This window comes from Serinus canaria, chromosome 18, assembly GCF_022539315.1.
Source record: "Serinus canaria isolate serCan28SL12 chromosome 18, serCan2020, whole genome shotgun sequence".
NCBI lineage: Eukaryota > Metazoa > Chordata > Aves > Passeriformes > Fringillidae > Serinus > Serinus canaria.
The window spans coordinates 5,316,854-5,344,167 of record NC_066331.1 but is presented as its reverse complement, the minus strand read 5'-3'; the positions used below and the strand labels follow the sequence as shown (position 1 = coordinate 5,344,167).

The following is a 27,314-nucleotide window of genomic DNA, read 5'->3' as shown; positions in this document are numbered from 1 at the left end:
TAAGTCAACCTACAACAGAGTATGTGAATTAACAGTTTTAAAACTATAAAACCAGAGATAAATAAATTTTACCCTGAAATTTACCTTAATAATGTGATTTCTTTATTAGCTGATGATACCTTTGAGTATAGCAGTAATTTCTATTAGAGAATTCCTCCAGTACTTCTTTTTATAGGACATTAGAATTACAGTGCAATTAATCATATTCAATGAGCAGGATTTTACACACATGTGCAGGACAGGTGTTACCCTTCCTAATGAAAAATTATGGATTTGCCTTTCTGATGTTTTTTTCTCTGCAACTCTGCCATTAAAAAAGTTTTGCTTTAGAGGTTGCAGGACTATGACCTACTATAGGAATATATTTAAGACAGAGTTTTGCATTTGTATTGGAATCCTAAAGTGTATGTATGGGAGCAATCACAAAAGTAAATTTAGTGTGAATTTATTGAAGGTTTTGAATGAGCCATAATCCCATTCAGAAACACATTCACAATTGTGAAAGCAGTAGGAAGTTTACTACCAGAAGGACCAAATCCTGTGATACTCCCCAGGTTAACCAAAACTCTCTTCATTGGCTTTTCCTGCATTGTGATGCAGGAACATGGAGAACAGAAAACCCTAAATCAAAACAGATAAAGGAAAAGAAATCTTAAAATATACAAACTTACTTTACTATTTCCTATTTTCTCTAAAAATACTTTAAACACTTTTTTTTTCTTTTTTTTTTTAAAGAATTGATATCTAGGCCGCATTTCCAATTAGTTAATTAAGGGCTTCTTGCTAATCAGTACAGTAGAGTTCTAAATTGTTTCAAATTGAGGAAGGGTAATGCAGAATGCCTGTTTGTGGGAGCAGAGTTTCAGGCTCTGCTTCTGCCTCACCATCACAGTTACCTCAGATATTGAAGGAAAACCAAGGTTTTGGGAATAAAAACTTATCTTGCCTTCCTGTGTCACAAAATGAGCAAATTCAGACTGGAGTGAGAGTCAGTATTGTTCCTGTGACTTCAGTGGGGATGAAACCTGGCAGTCCAGATAGAAAAAAAAAGGACCAGGAGGTCCTTTGGAAATTAGACAAATTCAGGGCTAAATTCTGAAGTCTTTGCTGCATTAGAATGAAAACAATTCTATTTTAAAGCACTACAAATATGATGATATAGGTGAGTAAGTAAGAATTTTACTCCTGGGGACTGAGGACTTCTATGTTACCTGCCTTTGTCTACTGGTTAATCTGGTCAGATCCAAAAGGCCAGAAGTTCATAAAATAACCCAAGGGCAAGGTAAATAGTTTTAAAAATAATCAAGTAAATTATTTGTGTTATGTGTGTTCAGCCTCCATGGCAAAGGTGCCATCAAAGTGTTGAGTCAAACCAACTCAATCAGTTAAAGTACTATAAAATATGAATGCAGAGGGAATAGATGAGATCTTGATGTGAATAATAAAATAGTTTATAAAGTACCTGAAATAAATCAATCTTCCTTTCATGCAGCAAATACAAAATGCAATATATTTCATATTAACTCTGGATGACAAGAAAATCTATTCAGATGAAGATACAATATTAGAAGTCTTTAATCTAGTGGAGGACAACACTGCCTTAAGTGATCATTCACTTCACAAAAGTTTAATAGTCAGAGTTTAAAAACTAATTCAGTCCTTGAGATGCAAATAAACACTTGAAGTGATTTTTGAAAGGCACAGACATATTCTGGAGCTAAGTTCTGTTGATGGAAATGGGATTCAGAACATTTGTAAATCTTCATTAGGTATGGAACTATGTTGAAAATATTGTCCCAGGAGTCTTGCAAAGTTTCCTCTGAAAATTCTGTAACGGGTCTGGCTTTATGTTTCAGGTTAAAAAAAAAAAGAATCCAACATCAACAACAATCCCCCCCCCAAAAAAAAAAAAAAAAAGAAAAAGAGGAATAGCTTTGTTTCTCTTTAATTAGTCTTTACTCTGACACTTATCTCTATAGTGCAGAAAAAAACAGAATTGATCTTTTTAATTGTAATGATCAACAAACATTTTGATGGAAAGTACAATGGGGGGGAAAACCGCCCCAAATCTATTTCAACCCAAGAACTTCGACTAAAAGCATATGGTTTTACTGAATGCTCATCAGGAAAACATTCTTTTAGTTATATATAATCTACAGGTGAAATTCATGAATAAAAAAATGTAATGTTACCCCGTTTTGAGGGGTCCCAAGATGATGGAAGAGACGAGAAAGTTGACTCCATGTATCAGAAGGCTTGATTTATTATTATATGATATATAATATATAAAAACTATACTAAAAGAATAGAGAGAAGGATTTCACTACCAAGGCTATGCTAAGAATAGAAAAGAATCTGTAAACGAAAAGTCTTCTCAGACCGAGACGGCCGGACAGGTGCTCTGTGATAGGCTCTTAATTGGAAACAGTTTGACGGGGTCAATCACAGACATCCCCCCGTTGCATTCCACAGCAGCAGATAAGAATTGTTTACAGTTTGTTCCTGAGGCCTCTCAGCTCTCAGGAGAGGAAAAAATCCTAAGTAAAGGATTTTTCATAAAACATGTCGGTGACAATGTAACATATCTGAAAATAAATCTATTTAAAAAAACAGTCTTGCTTAACTCAAAATTATTGAAAACTTATAAGAATAAGCATCCTATTTTATTTCTACAAATCTGTTCTCTGTATTATTCTGACTATATTTGAAGGTACAAATAAATATCAAAAGCTACCTAAGGATGTTGTTTACTTCAAATTCATTGCAGAGCCCAAAAACAGAAGAGTAAATGGAGAACAAAGTTTGATGATTAACCTTTGTGAGAAATAATCCAAATCACTCTCTGAAAGCTTCTTTCCCAACCTGAAATGGGAACAGCTCATATCCTTTTTAGAGAAAAATGAGGTTCCTAAAATATGTTTTCTATCATTAGCTTTAACTCCCATTCTGAGTGTGACACCTGAAATCCTTGGCATGTTTTCAAGTGATACCTGAGGATTTTCTACCTTCCCAGGAAGCAGTCAGTTGTACTCTTGCTCTTTCAGGACGTGACATCTCTTCTGCACTCCCTGGAAAGGCACAGCACAATCCATGATGAGCAGAGCAGTTACCCTGAATGTATCCCAGCAACTGCAGGTGCAGTATATTTTTCCTGGGTGTGTTTTTCCTTCTCACACCTATGCCTTCTCTGGTTTGCCTTCCCAGGGAGTCAGCACAAGCCCTGACCATATCTACAGGCAGTTCTTGCATTTTCCCACAGAGCTGCTGTGCCAGGAATGTCTTGGTTGCTTCTCCATGAGGGTAAGGAATGCCCCTCTCCCTATTGAGCTATGATTTTAGTGATTCAGGATTTGCCCTAGATAACCTTAAGAGGGCACAATGGATAAAGACATTCATAAATTTGCATTTCAGTAATACTCGTGCAAATCCAGAATTATGCTGGATTTGTGTTTATCTGAGACAAGAATGTAATGTACACAGGGTTTTTATAATGCTGATGTGATGTTCTTCCATGTATAAATGAGTAAATACCAGTTTCCTGAATACATTGCTCTTGTAGAAATTATTAAAGGACAAGATGAAAGGAAAAAAAATACCTCAGCCAACTCCTAACTGGAATTACCAACCAGATTTTTTTCTGATCACTTAATCTATTAATTCTGTTTCACAGCATACAGCTTCAGTCTCAGCTGGTTACCAAACTTAGTTTATTCCTTTCATATTTTGCTTTCATAGAAGATACCGCCTCAAGGTCTAATTTAGAAATGAGAAAGACTGTGCTACAATTCTCAGCAATAAACAGCAAAAATGCTGTCTGTGTGAACCACTGCAAAATACTAAATATTCTTTCATTAGACTGTAAGTTTCCTTCCATTGACATCAATCAGAATACAGGTAGGGAGCGAGACTGAGAGCACTGCTCATGACTGAATGTCACTTCGCACTGGATGTGCTAAGCCTGGTAGGCTGCAAGCCCTTGCAAGTCAAGGCAGAGCCCTGAAGGAGGAAGCAAGAGATAACAGTGTGTGTGGTGTGTTTTGTTTTTGAGAAATCATGCAGGACTGTAAGTGCCTGTGAGTGAGTCTGAAAAGCTATGATTAAGCAATGTTACTAGTAGACATAAATGTTGCGGTTAGTGCTATTTTTAGTTAGAGCTGAAAAGGTGTAAGTGAGCTTTGTAATCAATAAATCGGCTTCATGCATGCAAACTGTGGAGTCCTTGTCTCTATCAATCACTGTCAGACATCCATAGAAAATTACAGTCTTTTGTGAGAGTTATTGGCCTGTGACATATTTATCTGCCATGCAGTTTTGTGTCAGCAGGTAATTGAAGTCTGACTTACACAAATAGCCATGGTACTATTATAACTGCCAGTAAATTGGGGCTGGAAAATAATAAATGCAGCTTTATTCACCGCATTTGATAGAAGACCCATAAGAATCTGCACAAATTTACCAAATGTCGCTCTATTGGAATAAAAAGTCTCATCTCATCAAGAAAATACTCTTGAAGATCACAAAGTTTAGCAAATTATAATTGCTAAAAAAGGCTGTTTAGTTTTAGATAGCTCAACATTACCAAAGCAGTGCTGTCTGTGGAACAGAGACTCCCTGGCACTACAAATGTTCTGATTCATAATACTCGTCCTCCAACCTCTTCCTTGAAGTGGCTGAATGTTCCAGCCTCAGGCATTCTTAGGATAATTCTGTGAAGTGCTGGGGAAAGTGGAGGCGATGACACCATTGAATAGGGAAAAAAACCTAACCAAAACAAAATAAAAACCAAACCAATAAATTAAGTGATGAAACAGACAATGGAAGTAGTAGTAAGAGGGGAAAAATAAGCTGGGAATAAAGGGGGATTCATGGGGGGTTGGAGAGGAAGAAAGGACTGTCATCAAGAACCTCCACAGTGATTTGAAAAAAGACATTTTGCTGCTTCTATCCCAAGCAATTACTCCGGACCCATCTCCTGTTAAACCATACGCGAGACAAAGTAAGTCACCCAAAGAATTAAAAATGAGAAGCAAAGATCTATTTGGTGGACAAAAGCTCCCAAGCTTGCAAGACAAGGCAGAAGCTTTTATTTAATGTTGTGGCTTGTTGAACACAGCTGACGTGTTGCTGTGCTTACAATAAATAGCTTTTGGGGTTTCCCAATGCCTCAGCTTTGCTTCAATATGTTTAACCACCTGCAAAAGCTGTTTATTGCCTTGTATACTTCCCTCATCATGACCATTATCCTTTAAGTATGAGACTTTATGGTGTGTCTAAGCAGGGCAGGGTTCAAGACACAATCAAAGCTGTGTGCAAGCACAGATGAAATAAATCCATGTGAGGGCTGCAGACCATGGAAGTAGAAAGATAAGCTAGAATAATGCAGTGCAGTGATTTCACAGGCACTCTGCTGATTGTTTAAAATTCACCCTTGTTTACTGAGAGCCACTCTACAACCCCATCTGCAACTGCCAAAGGAAGATGTATGCATTCCAAGAAAATTATTAGGGATCATGAGAGACAAAGCCAGAAAGGCTCATAAAGGGCATTGTGTGTGTTTTACTTCAAAAGGCTTTAGCTAAGGTGCTTTAAAACAGCTGCAAACATAAAAGAGCAGAATGCTGAGAAAGTATTTAAATGAGAAAATGTGATGTTACAGAGAGCTCTTTCTTTGTCAACAGAGAAGCTCTACCTGCACTTGCAAGGAACCTTTTCTAAACAGATACCAAGACCAGGAGAAGATAATCAAGGCTTTACAGGGTAAAAGAGTAGTTTTACTTCCTGCAACAGGCAGAGATAGAAAGATGGTGCATTCAATCCAAATCTTTAAAGTTATTTTGCAAGTATTTTTACTTTGGTCAATATATCACAATATCAAGGTATGCAGGAGCTGGGTTCAAGAACAAAGACTCAAAGCAGAGTCCAGCATAACATCAAACAAAGCAGTGACAGACACATCTCACTACTGCACAAAAACTCCAGTCTCACTAGAATTCCTGACTTCTGTGTAACCCTGTAGCCCGGAGAAGACGGAGAGGAAAGGCTTACTGGAAAATAGAAAAATAAGCTGACATAAATAATGTATTGAATGCAAAGGCATAGGGCCAAATACCCTGCCTTGTCTTTAATGTCCCAAAATATTTCTGCATATAAGGCATTTTACAGCTATTGTTCTTAAATCTTGCTAGAGAATGAATTAAATTTACAACTTAACCAAGCATGAAATTATGTTTTCAATAATAATTCAATAAAAGTCACATGTGCTGGGAACAATTACACATCTCATTGAAGTATCCAGTATCACCAAAGATGTCCATTTGAGTAATTAAATAATGTGTAATGGCCCATCTATAGTGCACCAGGACAGAAAGCTGATAGCCCAGACAGCTTCAATGAGGCAAAAGAGAATGCAGGTGTGAGAAATAGCTACTCACTTTTCTTAATTTTGGAAAAGTTTATTAAACCTTATCAAAAATACAACAGAAGACTGAATGGAGAAAATATTGCCAGAAGCGAAGGATTTCTCCCACTGTGTGCTCGCCCACACAATGGAGGTTTTGCCTTTTAACCCTTTAAGGCCTCCCAAAGCTCTGTCCATTGACTCCTTCTTCGCTGTCCAGTGGTGGAGTTCACTCCCTCAAATCCTGATTGGAGGTCAGATGTCACCAAATTGACAAGCTGACCGTCCCAAATGCCCCAACCCCGGCTGTCCCTTGATAACAATGCAAGGGGGTAAAACATAACTGGAAATCTACAGAACTTTTCTTACATACATGATATTTGTCAATTGTGAGAGTCAATCATCACATTACTCATCTATCACACAAGGTTGCAAAGCTTATTGATTTGGCTTAAAATACCACAACAAGCCAAAGAAATGTAACTTTCATTTTGCAAAAAGTTGGAAAATGCATCTCTTTAATGCTTTGTGGACTCTTGCTATCATGGCAGACCTTGAGCTGAGAACTATCCTTCTCATTCTGGAATTGCTGTTCCAATTCCCTTCCTGTTTGCAGCCAGTTTCTGTCTACAGCAACATCATTCTTTTTCATGGCATTTGATGTGCAGAACTCCCCTCTGTCTTCTCATGCTATTAAAAAATGATTGCATTCAGCCTAACAGTAATATTTATAAAGTTTGTTGTAATAATTTGACATACTCAGTATTTCATCCAGCACTAGCTGGTTTATTCTCCCATTACAACCACCAGATGCTGTAATGTTGTTCATAATTTATGTGTGGAGTGTTCAGTCAAAGTCTGCTGCATGTTCCCACACCAGCACAGCTGTCTGTCTCCAGCAATCAGCACCACAGGAGTACTAAGCCTTGAGAAGATAACAGATGGCATCTCCCAGAGGCCGGAAGAAAAGTTCAAGTTTTTCAAGTTACTCCTCCCAGTAGTTCCTCTTTTTAGGAATCTCTTCAGTTCACTGCACATCCCTTTGCTTGTGATTAGTTATGCAGGGCACAGTGGGGCATTAAAAAAAGAACCAAAGGACAAAGGATTTTAGATGTTGAACAAAGATGTAGTTTTATAGCTAAAGGGCTTTCAGGAAAAGACAAGTCTAAGTGGAGGAGAGGTTACGAGCAAAATCCATTAGTCAAAATCATACATAATCCTTTAAATTACATAATCAGCGCAGAACCAGCTGAGAAAAGATACTGTAAAATACTTAATTATTAACAGCATTTTGAGACATCTGGGAATGAAACAGATTTTCACCCAAAGAATGATGGAGATGCAAGTGAAACACTTCCTGACTTGTGATGATTTCTGGGTTCTGACCTATTACCTTTGTGGAGGGTTAGGATTTTTCCTTTTGCTTCTTTCTCTCATGGAATTTTAGTTCCATCTGTTGCTAACAGACAATAACTACCGGTATTTAAGAGAGACAAAAAAGATGTAGCCAAGGGGGAGGGGGGGGAGAGCCACTGGTTGCACTATGACAGCAGAGGGGCATTCTCTTGGGAAGGGCAGAGATACTGCGAGATTTTGGCTGAGAGGTGAGGGTTTGGGCTCAGCTCTTCTCGCTCTCAACACTGGAGGAGGACGGTGGAGCTGTCGATTACTGCAGGGAGAATTCACTGCCGCTGCCGAAGCTCAGCCTTGTACTGCTTCTTCCTCACTGTGGGCGAGCCTCTGCTCGTGAGAGCAGCCATGGCATTGGGACCCAGACGTCCTCCCCCTTTTCGGAGGGCACATCACCCTGGCTGCGTGTGGTGGCTGCCTTTGTCTTTTAATGAAGGGATCTGTGGAGTAGTGGAGAAGTTATAATGAGAGACAGAGGCTAAAATGAAAGAAGCTAAAATGAGATTCTGTAGAAAACCATGCTACATTATTTCTTCTGCTTATGGAACACTTTGTGTTAACAGAAGACTCGTCACAAAAAGGCCTCTCAAAAAATCAAACAAGATAAAAAAATCACATGAATCACATGATGCTAGTTCAAAGACTTGGGAGATTAGGTTGAGACAAATGGGTAAGTAGGTGGCAAAAAACTTTGCATGATAAGAGGAATATTCTGTCAAAAACTGGCATACATCCCCGTGCTTCCAAACAATATTCTTCTGTAAATATAAATCTATAAAAGAAATGTGGCGTAAGCTGTGAAAAATCTGGATGAAACATCCATCTGGTCGTGGGTAGCCTTTGGTTTACTTTTACTGAGAAGGTTTCTAATAAGACAAAACAAAATGCCAAAGTTTTAAGCCTGGAGTTGAGATTTAGAGGCATGGATTTCCTGTTGTGGCTGATGAATCCAAGGATCTCCAATATCACTGCCTTCTGTCCATGTCAAATCTATCTTGGCAGGGATGTTCTGAGGGCAGAATTTCTGTCTCCTGCATTCAACATGTCCCTGGGCAACATCAAACCAGGAGGGCTCTTTAAGAGTGTTTCTGTGCTTCTAACTGAGCAATACCCAGTAAATAGCCACATATCTGTCCAATAGTGATTTACATCCCAATCCATCTTCATGCTACAAAAACCACAGCAGCTCTGTGGTTTTTTAGTACCATACTGAAAGAAGAGATCACAAATGTATATCTGCATCATTTCAGTCACTCAAAAGTAGCTATTAATGTCCATCACATAAATAATATGCTTAACCACAGTAAACACACAAATACAGTTGTTTGGAAGGGCTGTGACAATACTGTAAGTACATCTGTATGATTAAAAATAATTAACATTTTATTTCTTTTTTTTTCCCCTCAAAGGCTTCTTTGCTCAGTACATTTGAACACTGTTTTTGGTAGAGGTCTTAACTAGTCCTGTGTGATACAGGACTAGAGGAAATACACAGATAAAGCTAAACATTTAGTGAAGGCAAAGGAACTTCAAAGGAGCTTCTAAGTGCCACCTCAGCACAGCTGTGCTACAAGTTGGCATAGCTCTGGAAGATGGTGTGATTTAAAGTCATATCTGTGATAGGTTTCTCTGCACTCTTTGCAGAGTGGCAGGAAAAGTGGGACCACAGAAATGTGAGTGCACAGGTTTAATACCATCAGTAGCAAATTACTGTGTTGATATGTTGCCTCCAGCTGCTGGCTGGGACACAGAAGAAAGGATAAAGGAGTAAAGGCTACAGCTATTCCTTTCTTCTTTTTAATAATTTCTTTTTAAACATCTTCAGAGAGCAAAGAGACACAGTTTGTTCTTATTAGCCCTTGCCCACTCTTCTGCTTCCCCTTCCTCCTCATCCCAGTGTATATCCCACATGTACCTCTGTGTCAGCATGACTGTCGTGGTTTAAGAGGAAATGAAGTTTTTTGTGATGGTGTGGGCAAGCCAATCGGTGTTCAAATTTAATATTGGCACCTGGTTTGTCCACTGAGGGCATGGATACGCCTCTGAGAACACAGGGGTTAAAAGCTGTGATCTGCCAGGGGAACTTCCTCTTGGAGTACCGCTTGAGAGTGAGCAGACCCCCCCCTGCCCAGATCTGGCTGGGCAGGGGGGGAGGGCAGCCATGTGGCCGGAGAGAGAGAGGTAGGCCAGGCCTGGGCCCAAGGGTGGAGGAGAACATTGTAAGGGCTTCGGGCAGCCATCCTCCATTCCCCCCACCCCCGGAGAGAGGGAGAGAGAGACAGAGCCGATGCCTGTGATAGTGGCCCGGCGTGAAGGAGAAGGGGGGTGCCCAGCAGGGCAGCCAGGCGTGGGAGTTGATGAAGCAAACTGGCGGGGAGCCTGGGACTTTTAACCCCTCCGAGGAAGATGAGAACCTTGCCAATGCTGATTCCTCCTGAAGTTGATGAGATTGAGAAGCTGTTGAGATTGAGAAGATGTTGAGAAAATTCTAGGTGGGAGGAGATGATGGAGTGGCTTTGGGCTGGACTTTTCTTGTGTAGCCACAGCAGAACCACGGGTGTTTCTGTGACACAGAGACTGCGTTCTAGGGGGAGGCGATGGCTCAGAGCCAAGAGAGTGCAGTGATGTGGAGGAATGAACAGAGACGACGGGTGAGGGGGGTGGTGGTGGTGCCCTCTGCTTCAAAGGAGAGAAGAAGAAGAAGACGATCTCTGTTCAAGAGACCCCTCGGCCCCAGGGGGTGAAATTTGGGGGGGACAAGTGTCCCAAAAGGAGAAGGACTGTGCTCCCTTTGGAACTGGTCAAAGTATCCTTAAAATGAAAAAGCCTAGAAGCAGCTCTGATCCATGTGCAGTGGTGAGAGCACTGGACATGGAAGTCATGTGGCGCAAGAGGGACTCCTCTCTTCTCGAGAGACTGAGAATTGATTATCTGAAGGGTGGCAGTGGAATTGGAAATTTGGTGGGGGGAGGAGGAAGAATTTGGAAGGTTTTCATCTTATGTTCTATTGTGTTTTGTGTGTCTTCCTTTGTAGTTGTAGGTTAATAAATGTTTTTTTTTTCTTTTAACCTTAAGTTGGAGCCTGCTTTGCTCTGTCTCTGATCATATCTCACAGTGGGTGCCAGGGAAGTAGGTGTTCTTGTGGGGGGCACTGGCATTGTGCCAGGCTCAAACCGTGACAATGACATATTACTGTGTTCTGGGAAACATGCTCTCCTGCTGAACAGCCTGCCTGACACAGGTGGCACTGAGTTGTTACAATGAATAAGAATGCAGTACGCTCTCTTCTTCTATGGAAGCTTACAAGAGAAAATGCATATTTTCATCATCTTCACATTTTCCAGCTCAAACTGCACAACGATTTTTGGCAGTCAAGTTAAACTTTATTTTCTTATTTTCCCAGCTTAAAAATTGAAATGTCCATTGTCAGATCTACCCTGGTAGTTTGGGTCTGGTTGTTGTTCAGGGATACAAGCAATGACTTGATAAAAAATACCTTGCTGGAGGTAAAAGTGCTCAGTTCTAATTGATTCTGTTGGAAATTACATTACACAGACAAAGAATTACTGATTCAAATGCTTGCTACGTGACACGGCTACCACACACCAGCAGCACCACTATGAGCTCTGAGTCTCTGTCACTTTCTGTACAGGAACAACACATACCAAATAAAAAAGGGTACCTGCAGAAGGATTATTTAATCTTTCCAGTTTTCTTATAAGGCCTATAAAGCCCCTGTAATACACACTGTCCCTTACAGTAAGAACAGTTTTGTACCCCAAATTTATGTCCTTTTTCCTCCTCTGCTGCAGAATCATCTACTGAGGTTTTCCCTCAGCCTGCTGGATGACACACAGCTTAAATGCTCCCACTCCTCCACCCTCTAGATCCCAATCCACAGATTTGTTTTTGATTATTACACAGAGTTCATTGACAACAATTTTTCAGTTTTTCCTCTTAAGCTCCTTTCTAGCATCTAATCCTAAAATATGTAGTTTAATTCTTCCATCTATAAGCAACTGTGCCTGCTTCAGTTTTCAACCATCACAGATTTAACACTTCTGGGATGAGAAACATTGAACTTGCACTTCTCTCCAGCATCAAATGCTACTCAGAACTGGGAACGGCAGCAGTGTCATTTATCTCACAGCAGAACTGACATGTGTCTTTAACACAGTACCCACTCCAGCTGCAAGGCAGAAATACCTGCTGAATATCCGCTGATTTCTTGATTTAACCATTTTGGATGAAAGTGAGGAAAAAATAATAACGAAAAAAAAATAGGACCCTTTTCACTCACTTCCTTAATGGCTATGTTCAATTTGTCAGGAGCTGAGGCCTTGACAGCTCCCACTTCACAGCTGCCACCAGCAGAGCTCTTTGGAAAGCCAGATCAGCACCTTGCTGCCACAAACAGCCTCAGCCAAAGTGTGGCACCCTCCCAGATGGGCAGCAGACACCTTACACACGTTATGAAGTCCTCACTCACATCCTAATTCTCACTTGCAGAATTCCAGAGCCATTTCAGCCACAGGGGATGGCAGCCACTAGTAGGCACAGTAGCAATGTAGCTGCTTAAATGCTGAACATCATCATCCTAAAGGATGGACTATAACAGGTGACTAAAATTTGCTTTCTGAGAAGAAAAAGAAATCTCTGATATACAGAAATTGCAGGCTTTTGCTATTAAACTGCAAACACAGACTTGTAAATGCTGAGGTCAGGATTTACCAGGAGGGGAGTGATGTGGATTCTTATTAATTCTGTTTAGCATGGCAAGGTTTCTGCCTCATGAGCTGGTGGCCTTGGATATGCCAGCACCTTCCCCAGATATTCTGACTTTGGTAATACAATTCAAATTTTGTGTACAAAATGACATGGAACATCGCCATCCATTAGAGTGGGCTCTCAGTTAACAATATTTCATTGATGTTGTGTCAAAAATACACACTTTAAATAACATATTATTATATATTATTACAATTCAATATGTCATACATGTATTAATGTTTGTAACAAAAAAAAAAAAAACAAACAAAGAGTCATCATTTTTGAGTCCAGGAAATGTGTTTTAACAGTGTTAAATTACAAAATTATATTTCATTTAAAGCATATGGTATGAGGAGACCTGCACACTTTTACTATAACAGCAGGATCAGTATAGAAAAAAAAAATCTTCAGCCTTTTTCATACCAATGACTATAACCCCAAGTAGAGAATCATGTACACAAACAAGATGTTACTTCTGCTTCTGCAAAGCTTGAAATAAATATCTAGGTTTATAAATAGACCTAAGTGCAGGATGAAATAAATTCAAATAAGATACTATCAATGCAGTGCATAGGTCTACTGGAAAGTAGGAAAGGGGCATTAAAGTGGGCAAATTTGAAAATTCTTTTGAATATAACAAACTACCTGGAGGCCAGCTGCTGCTCCAGTCTTTTTTTTCCTAAGTCTCATCATTAGGGACTGAAAACTGGAAAGCAACTTATTGAAATAAACATGAGGAGGGAGAAAGGATGGGCAGAGCCTTTGGCTGGGATGTGTTAGCCCAACTTCAATAACATCTTTAACCTTCTAATGGATCTGTCCAATGTCCTGAAAAGCAGATCCTGTTGATGTTTCTGATGATATCCAGTGAGTGCATTCCCAGAGACAGCACACCCACCTTTGCAAGGACACCATGGTCTGCTTTGCATCACTGCATAACTGCAGCTGAGACAGTAACATGATTTGAAAGGTCCTCCTGCCAAACTGAGTTCATATCCCAAGCTCAACACCAGAGTACAATGCTGTTCGTGGAGTGAATCATTCTCCAGGTCTAAGATCTCCCAGGAAACTTCCCATGGTAGACAAGTGAGCTTGTTTTATGGTGCTAGACAAGATTAAATGTCAAGCATAGTAATGAAGAAGCTGCAGAAGTGTATTATTGTGCCTGTTCAGGACTCATTCCATGGGTGACAACCAGACAACCAGAAACTGAGAAAACACCAAGATGCCCAAGACTTCACATATTCCAAACTGATGCAATCTCATGGACAACTGAAGCAGTAAGGAAAGAAAGGTCTCGAAAGAGTAAGATGCAGATCCTAAAGTTGTTTTCCCCTATGCATAATCCACTAACAGCAAAGTCTGCAGTCTACAGCATTTTTTCCTGTTCTAAATTCCATGATGAGGGTGAATAAACAAGTTACTTTAACCTGCTGGTTCCACTGCAAGTTCACTCACTAGCACACAGAGCACACAGAACTGTAGAAGCATTAGAAATGGTAAACAATTATTTAAGTGGCAATACTATACTTCATTTTTTATTCATTAAATTTTTGATGTTTGTGTCAGACTTTTGACTTTCCAAAGCTACTCTACATCAAAAAGCATTATTAAGACTTCTAAAAGTATATCACAAGTCAGTTTACAGATGACATTGATGTCTTATTGCTATCCATTCCTCCTGGACCACTTATGACATTTAATTTTTTATACTCCTGCAGTGCTGAAATATGGTTCATACCAGAATCTGTCCTTTTAGTAATCACCAAAGCAAAGCTTGGCAATTGTCATATATTGCACTCTTGAGAAAAATGCTAGTAATACTCTGAATTGATTGAACAGCATGGAATAAGAGCTAACTGGCAGAGAAACCATGTAACTGATTTCAATCCATAAATCTCTTTTCTCCTACTCTGTTTTAGTTTAGAAGCTGATGAATGTAGCCATTATCTTGTAATGCATAGAATGAACCAATTATTTATATGGATATTAATTTAAATAATACATGATTGTATTCATTAATGAACCATATGAGCAGGCAGATGCGTGGATCTTGCTGATTAACTTTCATTTATGCACACTGAGCTATAGAATAACAGTCTTTGGCCAGCAGACATAAATTCCTTTTATTTCCCCAGGGATCAACATCAGGTATAATGTCCTGGCTTGCCTTAAAAATAAAGTGGTTTTAACAGAACTTTACCTGCTTGAGGCAACAATTTCAGTCCTTGAGTGTAACCTAAAATGACTCATATGACTGATGTGGCAAGGTTTAATTACTTGGCAGGGATGCACTTGCTGTCTAAAGCAAATGCTGCTGCTCAACATGTTTTTTGGAGAAAAAAAAACAAACTATGGCCAAGAACTGTAGCTGAGTCTTAAAGAATTCTAGAAATGGGGCTTTTGAAATTAAGTCCACAGAGAACCAGAAGACCAAAGTGAGATGGGCTACAGAAAGGCAAAGGACAAAAATTGGGGGACCAAAGGCAGAGCTCTTGCAGAGGTGAATTGAGGAAGGAGTCCCAGCAAAGGACCATGTCAGTGGGAAGTGGAGTGGGTTTTTCATCCACCAAAATCACCCATGACAGGCTGGAAAACCCTGCTTTGGAGATTGAAACCCAAGGTACTTCCTGCCTAAATATAAGATATTCTATTGTGCTGATTGCTTTAGTACTCAAGTGAATCTGAGGCAAAAAGAGCAGAGAAAGCAAAAGGGTGCCATTGTTTGTGACATGGAGGAGTGTGATTTGCAAATGAATAAGGGTTGGCATTGATTATCAGAAAGGGCTGTTTATCTGAAATGGGCTGCTTGCTAAATTCATTAAAATGGATAACTAAGAGACAAAGCTGGGACTGAGAGAGAACTGGAACCTGGGAAGTTTCCTCAAAAGCAGCACTTCTTCTTCTGCATGTAAACTCATTAAATATCTTGTGCTGAGGTTCTGGATCTTGAAATCCAATTATCTGTATCAATGACACTCAAGGCTTCAGGACCTGCTAAGCTACTTTCTCAGGAGAATCACACATACAGAATAAGAGCACAACTTAGAGTAGCATCTGATGGTGCTTGAATTGTAAATGTGTGACCTGACACAGCCCTGAAATTGTCTGACAGCACAAAAAGCAATACATCACTGCTCACTGCAACCTTATTGCAAAAAACTGGATCAAAGAGGTATAAATATTTGGCAAATAGCACTGCCATCCCTTTTACTCCTGAATGGAATGGGGAGAATTTTCTCAGCCTCAGAACAGAAGTAACCATTAAGTTGCCTGCTGTGTGATGGGCCACAGACTGGGCATTTCTCCCATTGTAGGAAAACAGTGATGTTGTCCTTCATACCCTCCTATCAGATCATTTCTTCTCTTAAGGAGAAAGAAATATATTTCTTTATTTCCAAGCAGTCTAAAAAATAGTAGGAAAGTCTCAATCTGGTTTACTAAAAGGCTTTCACTACTAACACTGAAATAAAATAATCTAAAGGAACTAGAAAGGGATGTGCTTAAGTAGAAATTTTAGACACAAATTCTGCAGTGGAATGGAACAGTTTTGGTCTGCCAAGGTGAGAAGGGAGAACTAAACAGGTAACTGGTTTACAGAAATTAACTAATACTCCCCACTAAAAATAAAGCCCTGGGGAAAGGAGTGGCAAGGAGTGAAAGGAGTAAGAGAAGGTATTAAGTCAGTGATCATAGATTGGTCTTGGATTCTGCTCCTGTGGGTGAGTTTCTTCTGTTCCTCATAAGCTAATTTCCAAAGTGAAGCACACAAAGTAGATATGTTGCTTTCAAAATTAAATATTTTTTAAACCCGATAAAAATCAAACTTCTAAATTAATAGCAAAAAAAATTGTTAAGAATTTGAAATTACTGTTCCAAGAACAACTGCACTGAGTATTTCCTTCCATATTGCTGTCTCTTGCTGGGAAGAGCTTGAGTCTCTTCCCAGCCCCTTTTCCAAAAGAGGTTTATTATTGTGACTGTGTGCAAGTAACTGTCTCTCTTGTTCACTGTGCATGTAAGCTAGCTTATTATAACTTGATTTGAAACCACATCAAATCCCTTTTTTATTTATTCATTAGTTTTCTTAGGATCAGTTCCATAAAACCCTTTCATATACAGCATAATCACAGTTAAGTCTTGTCCAAGAAATTCCCTGGCTGCCACAGCAATTGGTTCTGAGTGCTGAGAGCTGAAGTGCTTCCATATGAAACACGCCTCTATTTTTAAAATACAAAAAACAGTATTGAGGAAGTGAACACAAATACACTAGCTGTAAAATCAAATCCTCAGTGAAGCAAAGAATGAAAAAAGAATTTTATTAAGGTATCAAAATTGCAATACTTTTTCACAAAGGAGAATTTTGATTTAACCATATTGGAAATCTCTCTAAGACAAATCACAAGAGGAGCAAATTCTGTAACATGATAGAAGGTCATCAGCGGCAGTATTTGTGAGCATGGTAAGTGTTAAAAATAGGTTAGAAACTGTTGTAAAGTAGTTGATAGACTGTTAAACATGTACTGTTAGTTTGGTTATTATATTGTAAAAGGGGTTAAAAGGGTAGTTGTGAGAAATAGGGTACCATAATACACCTCAGTAAAGTGCATCACCCCCCAAGTGAAATGAGCCAGCCTGGACAGAACTGAAATGGGCCAATCAAGTGCCTTAAACCTTCATGCAAATGAAGGATCAAAAAAGAAACCAATCCAAAGGGACAAAAAACAGGATAAAAAGGGGCTCCTGACCCACTGAATCCCTGCGCTCCTGCTCCGCCTGCAGGCCCCTTCCTTTAGGCCTTTCTTTTTTTTATAATAAATGCTGAAATCCCTTGAGTACCAGGAGCCTGCTCTTGTTTTTATCAGTAAAAACCTCATCACTGATACAGCATCTCCCAGTCTGTCAGTGCCTCCAAATTTTATCAATAATCAGACATTTGCTTCATTCTGAGCTGGTACAAAAACCCAGCTGAGTTCTTAGAACTGCTGAAGACATTGAATATTCTGAAGCTCCTGCATTCGACTCACTGACAACTTCCACGTCCTTGAATTTCATGTTTTGTTATTCTGTAATTTATAAATAACATGACATGTGTAAGCCTTTATGTACATAGCAGAGACATCAAAACTCTTGAGTTTTGGTTTTTTAATTTTTGGGGGTTTTTAAAAATCAAAACAAAAAACTTCTATGCATTTCCATTTAAAAAGCAAAATGTAAATATTACCCTGAAATTTGGGCAGCAAATTTCAGTTGGAATCATTACTGTCCTCCAGTAAAACCAACACCACCATTTCAGCATTTCTGTGATAAAGCCCACATAAGTTCTAATGTATTGCACATGTGTCACCAGAACCTCCATGGGAAGGACAAATTCCTAGAATGTCACACCATTTCCACTGGACATCTCGTTTGTCATGACAACAAGGGAAGATAAATAATTTTCAAATAACGTTTTGTTGGAGTCTCTGCTTGCTCCAATATTGTAATTCACAGGGCCTTTTCACCTGCATGGCCTTACCCAACCTGTGTTACACTGGTAACAGACAACTGCCTGCATGGAACAAGAAATAAATACTTTAAAATACCCTTTTAGGCACCCCAATATAAGAAAAGCAACACAAAACCATTATAAACTAATGAGTATTGCCAAGACCGCTAAAAGGTTCAAGATGTTTTATGTATAAAATAATTTCAGAATTGAAATATCAATCCTTCTGCTGGATAAACAGAATTGATTAGTTCAGTGATTTGAGGACAATATTTAAAACACGCTACATTGTTATTCTGCCTCCGAACTGACAGATAAAAGTAAATGCTTTAGAAAAATAAAATGTAGCAATTTTGGTTTTTTTAAAATCTACTAACTCCATTTATTTTATACACCACAATTTTGGTTTTTTTAAAATCTACTAACTCCATTTATTTTATACACCACCTACCTTTCTTCCCCCTGTGTTTAGGCGAAGAGGAGTTAGGAAGGGATCAAAAATCATATGGCTGGTTTCAATATTGACAGGTGACTGTCTTTTCCCAACAGAGCAAAGATTCCAAGCTGAGTTCACCAAACCCCAAAAGGAGGGTACTGCAAAATATAAGAAAGTGCAAGTTTAATGGAAGTTTGGAAAGACTGGAGCAGTACATGCCAGGCAGATGGCCAGGTAATTAAACTTGTCTGATTGTCTGTACACACTTTGAAACTGAAAACAGGCAAATTCATCTTGCATTTGAAATTTAAATCTCCATACAAGAGCAAAACATATGATTTCATATAATTTTGTATCAGGAAAGAAGGTGGGTTAGTTCTTATTTCTCTTAGATATAATCCCAGTTCAATAATAAAAACTTTTTAAAAACCCAAACATTCTGGCCAGAAATATTCCTGGAATTGGCAAAAAACAAGTCTTTAGCAAGTTTTTAAAAGAAATAAAATCCTAGACAATGATAAGTGCAATAAAACAGCAAATCAAGCACATCAGCACATTTTCTTCAAGTTGACAGCAAAACAATTTATGATGCAAATGGGATTGACCCAGAAAAGCTGCACTGGAAAAGGGCTGCTAGGAGGGGCTGGTTTATAATGTTATTTCTTGTTTCTGACAGGAAACCTTGCATTCTCTGTTGTGCCTGCCTGGAACTTGAGGGGAGGGAGCTACAGTTGTGGCCTTGTCCTGCAAAGGTCACAACTGTCATCAGACATGTGAGTCTGAGCTGAAATCTTCAATTCCTCTCTAAACACCCCAGACTGGAGCTCCAGGACCTCTCCAGTCCTGCTGCTATTTCTGGGCACACAAAGAGAAAAGTTCTGCACAGCTGCACTCACTCCATGGATCAGAGTGATCCTGCCTGTAATTCAGCCCAAGGTTAATTAAGATGACTGACTTAGGACTGCACACCTAAGTTGACTAGAGGATGGGGCTATTAAGCAATATTAATGTCTGATTACATTTAATTAAAGTAATTAGTGCTGCTGCTTAGATACCCAAAATGATCTACAAGTATTCAGAACTGTAATAGAAAAATCTAATAAAGTTCATGTAGGAAGCCAAGGCTTAAATTAAACACAGGTACTGAATTAACTGTTTAGTCTGAAGAAAACAGATGTATGAATGTAGGAAAACATATAAAAATAGTTGTCATTTTTTATTCCAGTTTAACCAGCAGACAAGGTTCCACTTGGGCTTAAGTCATTAATGAAACAGTATCTCCTTATCCATAATTATGTTATATTTCCATAAAAATCTACTCATGTGTGGAATATGCTGCTTTTTTGTGTGTGGACCTCTGAAGCATTTTAGACAACTCCTGTACTGTACAGGAGCTACTGTGACTCTCTAATTTGCATGCAGGCCAAATACCAGCTCTAAATATCATTTAACAAGGTGCTCCAGCTCCTGGTTATTGTACCCAAAGCCTGAATATAGTGATTGTCATCTCTGCTTCCTCTATAAATCCCCCTAAACTTGCACTGCTTAGGAGCTGAGTTGTTGCAAACATAATACACAGACATCAGATCATAAGTTTGTGTCTGATCAACGCCTTCAACATTCTCCTCACAGAAAATTCAGAGTTTATATCCTGTGTGTGCTGGCACACTATGGACAACAGATTTGTGTGTGTGTGATTGTGTGTGTGTTATATGGTGAGGTGGATTGCTTACATTTTATACCTGTGTAGGAATCTCTGACTTCTTTATTTAATATGTATTTTATTGCAGCTGCTCTCTTTTCAATTTACTGGGAACAATTTATCTTGAGATAGATGAAGATGCTTCAGTATCAGCATGACACAAAAGGATGAGGGATTCTGATGGCTTTTACCAAACCTATGCAAAATAGCAGTGAAACAAAAGCAGCTAGAAAAATAATGGAAGGGTTGAGAGCTATTCTGGTGATGAGTACCAAGGATTTGCTGAACTAAATATGAGCCTCCCCTCTCTAGAGGAAAGCAACGGTGTTCCAGAAGGATGTCCTTCCATAGCGACAGCAAACTTGCAGATAAGGAGAATGGTATAGTCTGCAGGGAACAGTTTGCATTTGTGCTGAGAGGAGCCAACAGTTTTCCCAGGATGGTGTACACAGTACACACAAGGGTGTACTGTGTATGAAATCTGAATTGCCTGACTGCAATAAAAAATCATGCTGGACTCAAAGGTCTGGGTCCTGGAAGGGCTGTAGAGAGGAACCCAGTATGAAATGACTGGAGGCAAGGACTCTGCTTTAGCAGCAACTATAGAAGCAACACTTTTTGTGTCCAAAAATTTGTAGGTTTGGTGCTTGGGGTCATGGTTTAGTTGTGGGTCTGGGGTGTTGGATTAAGGATTCTATGATCTCAGAGGTCCAACTGTAGTGATTTGATGATTGTCTAATAGATATCCCTATAATGAATTCACATCTCTTTAGGAATGAAAAGCTTTGTGTAGTTGACTTTTATGTAACCCAGCGAAGAACTAGATAGAAATGAAGAATTTTATTTAAATTCCCACCAGAATTAAGGTGTTCTGGGTTGTTTTGAGCCTTTGTTTAAACAGGGGACTGAAGCCAGAAAACATCAAATACAGGAAATAATTGGGTGGCTGGAAGTAAGGAAGCATTTTCAAAAAATGCTGTCCAATTAAGAAAAATGGAAAAGGTGATAAATTCTGACCAGTTAAATAAAAAACTAAAATAAGACATGCCAGAAGAAGATATCAAAGAACAATTTCCAAAGCTCTTAAAAACCACTAATAACTTTTTTAAGAGTATGAGAAGCAAGTACACTGGCTGAGTGTGTTGGACCAGCTGGTAATCAGGTTGTAAGAGCAGCACAGGTAACATTATGTGTCAGTAAAGCTGTATGAATTCTTTTCCTTACTGCTCACAAAATTGTGTCAAGTGATGTTCCCACACAGGAGCTCTTTTATGAGGAATGAATCTAAGAAACTGTCTCAGAATCAAGCATCAGAAAAGTGACTTTTAGTATAAACAGATAAAATTAACAAATTCATTCAGATCAGACAGAACTCTAGGACGAATATCACAGTGATGTGAACTGCCAAAATCCTTGCTTAAAATCTGCACCAGGCTTGGAGAGACAAAAAGTGGCTAATGCGATCCAATTTTAACGGTGTTTATTTCTATAGATGCTTGTTTTTCCCAAGGTATCTGCTACTGATCCCTGTCAATGACACGAGGTGAAGCCTAGGCAGGACAGTCAGGTTATTTCTGTTTAACTGCACCAAGCCTGTAAATTCCTCTTTGAAGTGTTTGGTCAACTTCCAAGAGCACAGATTCCCTGAATTTAAGTTTCTCCAGAGTTCATGAATTTAAATGAAAAGTGTCAACTTATCGATCAGCATATCTTTGTTTATTTTTTTAAATCCTTAGCATTGGCCCTGTCAATGGCATAAAGCACCATAAAAGATTGTATTTGTGCAGTGATTATTCTTGCCCTGTGTAATTACTGGTACCTCAGATAAAATCTCAAGCTACCTTATTGAGGCTGGGAATTGGAACCACAGAGAGAATCAGTAATCTATGTACATCAATAAAGCAGTCCATTAATTATTTCCACCTACTCAGCTTGAAGAAAATTATCATTCCAATTCCACTGGATAACCACATGACCTGCTCTGCTGCTACATAAAAGCCAAAGGTAAAGTCATAAAGGCTTTGAGAGATAAATCAGGGACACCAAAAAAAAAAAAGGCAGAGTATATAATGGCATTCATCTCAGTAATTGGTCACAGAAATCTCCAGACTGCAGTAACATTAGACACTATCACAATGGCTTCAAATTTAAGAACTGAAAGTGTTCTAATCTCTTTTTAAGCAGCAAAGTGTTGACAGCTGAAATATATCCTCCAGAGTAAGACAGCATTGCCATTATTCAAGAGATAGTAAAAAAAATTAAAAATTTTCAGCAATAAATCTTGAAATATATAACAAATTAAAATTTTGAAGAACTCCAGCAACATCATATTCTATACTGCTAATTCCATACTGTCATGGTTTGAGCCTGGCGCAATGACAGTGCTCTCATGAAAATGCTTCTTCTTTGGTGTTTGCTGTGAGATGTTGTTGTGGTGTAAAGCTAGGTTCTTCCCCTCAGCTGTGACTACTTCCTCCTTGCCTGTCTCCTGCCCAGTAAGTTCAAAAGATGCCCTTCAGGCCTGCGGTCATTGGCCTGTCCAGGTGTCATTGTCCCCTGAGACCCTCCCCCTCCCACCTGGTTGGTGGCTCACCTGTCCTCCCCCCCCCACCTTCCTGTGAGCTTAAAAGGCGTTGGGGCCATGCGGTGGGGGTCTGTTCGGAGCAGTACTGAGATTTGGAACTGTAATACCTTGGAATAAACTCTGGATTTAACTCTCCGGCAGAACACGCTCTCTTCCTCTTCACTATCGCCTGGACTTTTCTGCTAGAGGTAAACTGAGTTCTGCTTTGCATGGGCCTATCTCGAGTGCTTAATAGTAACTGCTTGCGAGCCGAAGGTGTCTCTGAGGAGAAATATCCCCAGTAGCCACTTGTAGCTCAAGAGAAAGCATCAAGATGTGATCAGAGATAGAGCAAAGCAGGCTCTAGCTTAGGAATAAAAGGGAAAAAACTTTATTAACTTACAACTATAAAAGAAACACACAGAACTCAGGATGAAAACTTGCCAAAAAATATTCCTCCTCCCCCGCTACCAAATTTCTAATACATTTACCTCTCAGATTACTAACTCTCAGTCTAGCACTACTTTTCAGATAATTCTCAGTTCATCAAGGAAAGAGGAGTCTCTCTTGCACCATAGGCTTCCCCAGGAAACACAGGTGAAGCCTCTTGTGTTTCCATGTCACACGTGGCACCACCCGGAGATCATTTTGCCATCGTGACATCTTCCTTCCATGCCCAGTGCTCTCACCACTGCACATGGACCAGGGCTGCTTCTGGGATTTTCCTTTTCAAAGGGTGCTTTGCCCAGTTCCAAAAAGAGCAGAGTCTCTCACTTTTGGGACACCTGTCCCCACCAGATTTCACCCCTGGGGGCCGAGGGGTCTCGAGAACAGAGATCTTCTTCTTCTTCCCTGAAGACGGAGGGCACCACCACCACCCTCCTCACCCATTGTCTCTGTTCATGCACTCCTTCACATCACATCACTGCACTCTCTTGTCTCTAAGCCATTGCCTCCCCCTAAATGCAGTCTCTGTGCCACAGGAAAAATGGTTCTGTCTATGGCTATACAAGAAAAGTTTAGCTAAAGGCCACTCTATCATCTCCTCCCACCTAAGATTCTTTCTAACTTCTCTCGTGGCCCATTTCTTCTTATATCCTCTCTATCTCTCTCCTCATTCAACTCCAAGAAGAATCAGAATTTGTAAGGTTTCCAGCATCCAAGAGAAGGGTTAAAAGTCTCAGGCTCTGCCTGTCCAGAACTCGCACGCTGCCCTGCCTGGCACCTTCTCACAGCAGCCTTCTCCTTCACGCCGGCTGTGCTATCAAATTTCAAGGTGGTACAAGCACAGGCACAGTCTCCCTCTCTGTCCCTCCCTCGGGGGGTGGGCTGCCCGATGTCTCTCAGGGTTCCTCCACCCTTCCATCCTGCAGGGCCTTCACCTCCCTCCTCTGTCCCAGGCCCTACCTCAGTCAGGCTTTGTGGCTTCTCCTCCCCCGCCCAGCTCGGAGCCAGCAGGGGAGCTCTGATCTCTCTTTCACAGATGGAACCCAAAAGAGACCTTTCCCCTGGGAGTTCTCAGCTTTTAACCCCCCTGGGTTCTCAGAGGTGTATCCATGTCCTCAGTGGCCACACCAGGTGCCAGTATTCAAATCTGAGCACTTATTGGTTTGACTACAGCATCTCAAAACACTCACTTCCTCTCAAACCATGAGACATAAGTCCATACTGGTCTGTTCAAATGTCATCTTCCCTCTGTATGAAGAATTTTCAATTACAAGAAAAGTTCAACCACTACACTCATTAAATGAGAGATAACAGAAAACAGGAAGGGGAAAATGAGGATTTGAGATTCTGGCATGATACTGTCTTTTAAAAAGTGGCTATTTTCTGCTATGCCTTTAATAAAGACATCATGCAATACCCTCTCCAATTCACCATTTAAATTATAGTTGCTTATTTATGCCTAATTAAACATTTTCTTAAATTAAGAATTAAATTATCTGGGAAAAAGTATTTAGCAATCAAAATTAATGACCTCTGGCCTGCAAAGCTTTTGCTTATTTTTATTTACAAATTTAGGATACAAGTGTAGAACACAGTGCCACTCCTTTCATTATAGTGATTAAACCAGACTAATTCACTTCTAAAAATTATGCTAAGCTAGGGGTAAAGAGTAGTTATACAACAGTATGTAATTACATTTTTCTCTGCCACCCTCTGGTGAGTTCACACAAACAAGAGCTATACAATCAAACACTAATGCTTCTGAAAAATACAGGTCAGCTGCTTGTAAAGGTGTTTATCGATGCTTCTCATATTGACTTTTTTTATTATTCATGTGGTGGGAGTAGAAAGGGCTACCTAGAGGGAGAGGTATATCCAGGTCCAAAACTAAGCAGGTAACAGTCTTCTAGGGTCAGGGTTACTAAAGTTCTGAAAAGAGAATGTGTTTCTCTCTCATTCTAGTCAAAAAGATACTATAGTTTTGGGGTAAATGGGTTTTTCCATGTAATGTGAGTGAAGGTCCTGCTGATGATAGATTTAGCACAACTATGGCAAAAAAAAAAAAAAGGAAATGAAAACAGATTAAATAATAGTTTGGTTTAAAGGTTAAAAGGCAGTTAGGATGTTTAGTGGAGCTGGCACAGATTGCTCATTAAAGTGTTAGTCTTGGGTAAGGGAAATCCTTCTTGGCAAATGAACTAAAAATGAGAAAGCGGAGGACAGCAGCATCCTCTCCCTCTTTTCCATCCCCAGTCCCTGTGGGCTGGATCTGTGCCCTGCCTGCCTTTGAGTGGCACCTTGGGCCCACTTCCTCTGCCTGCCAGTGCCCAGGCTGTGGGTATGACTAATGAGCTGCCATGAATTACTGCCACTCAGCTGGTAATTTCTAACCAGGTCTAGTCAGTCCCTCAGCCATCAATCACTGACAAGGTTCAACAGATTTCCCTCGAACCAGGCACAGACACAACTGAGAGCATTTGCCTGGCACTCTTTGTATTTTGTGGGGTAGAAAACAGGGAGAGTTCAGACTGGAGCTGAAGCATAGACTGAAAGGGAAAAAGTTGAAATGCAAAAAAAAAGTTGTCATGGTCGTTCTGGACTTGAAATGGGACTTTGCATTAAAATGCAGGAAACAGGTTTTGAGCTATCCTGTGATCTCTAATCTTTCCTCTTCATGTTCTTCATCTTTGGGGTTTTTTTGTGGCTCGTGCTGTAGAACTGGGGACTATGGCTGTGCTGTTAAAATGAGTGATTGTTTTGAGACAGGATGAGTGAGATGTAAGACTTTAAAGAAGATCAAGAAGAAAGGTGAAGAAAGCCTCAAATAGATGAAATTGAATAGAAAAAGTTGTTCAGAGAAAAGTAATTCAAAGCTTGTTTTAAGGGAAAAGACTGCTTATCCATCAGATACCTTGAGCTCTATTCTGTAGATTCAGCCTTATTTTAATGTCTTTGGGTTACTATTGATCCTTCTGTTGAAAAATATAAATTAAAGTAGGAACAAAAAAAAAAAAAAAAACAACAAAAGACAGCATATTTATTCAATCAAAAGTGCTTTTTCTAGGTATCCCTGTGCCTCACAGTATGCAGTTACTAAAATAAATGTAACTTGCAGGTATTAAGTTGGAATTTAATTATTTATTGCCAAATCCAGTGCATGCCTGCTGGTGCATCCTTTATTAGAATGGGTTTACTGAGCATCTTACTCTGGAACTGCAGGGCATTAGGAGATTCAGTTTCAAGAAGGCAGGTGTAAGGAGCACTCAGGAGAGGTTAACGAGTCCCATTCTCCAAGGCATTTTGTGTGATAGCAGCCCCTTGAGAATTACTTGTAGGTCTGCACTATTTTGGTTTTGCACAAGGCTTCTGCAGTTAATGACAGCAGGGAGGTAGAAATGTCCAGCATCTGCTGACTTGCAAAGAAAAATGGGGACCCAGCACAGAGATTAGCACTGAGTGCTGCAGTTTGTATCTGTAATGACAGTTCAAGCAAGAACAGTGATGTTCTCTGCTCTGGTGTTTTCTGGAGTAATCAGATTTCTCTGACCCCATCCCATAGGGCTCCAGCTCTGCCTGGGAATGCTGCTTCTGCAGTGAGATTACCAAAACACTGTAACTTTAATTATTCTTGGAAAGGCCAGAAGTGAGCACAGCTGACTTGATGCAATTACTCACAGGCTGGAAAAAATGTTGTCTGGGCAATCCTGATCTCTTAGAAGTCCGACCTGGTGCTGCCAAGCCACAACTCTGAACAGAGTCATAACTACAAAATATTTTGGAATGGAAAGAAACCTTGGCTTTCCCTCAGAGACTACATCAAATTATTTAGGTAATTGCTGAGCAGTGATTGATCCTTCACTGAATGATTCCATTTTCTTCACCCTTTTTGTGGTGAAGACTCTCAAAGTCTGATATTTCTTTTGGGGCAGAATCTAGTCCCTGTTTCCCTGACCACCTATAGTACACACAGCATGTGGCATCCAGCCCCTGCAGACAGGCTGCTGAGCACAGCAGTCAGTGAAATCCTTATCAAGGAAAACTTCCATGTTCATGGAGAATCCAGATCTCTTGTACCCAGAGATTCATTTGAAATACTTTTCT

At 39.8% G+C, this 27,314-nt stretch overlaps 1 protein-coding gene across 1 annotated transcript in view; it reads right to left on the bottom strand.

Moving 5' to 3' along the window:
* The window catches only part of CA10 (carbonic anhydrase 10), a 153,347-nt gene that overhangs the window by 60,563 nt on the left and 65,470 nt on the right, over positions 1-27,314 (bottom strand). The window contains exon 5 of the mRNA XM_018918973.3: positions 18,517-18,659. Coding sequence (XP_018774518.1) covers positions 18,517-18,659 — 143 coding nt within the window. The remainder of the gene's footprint in view (positions 1-18,516; positions 18,660-27,314) is intronic.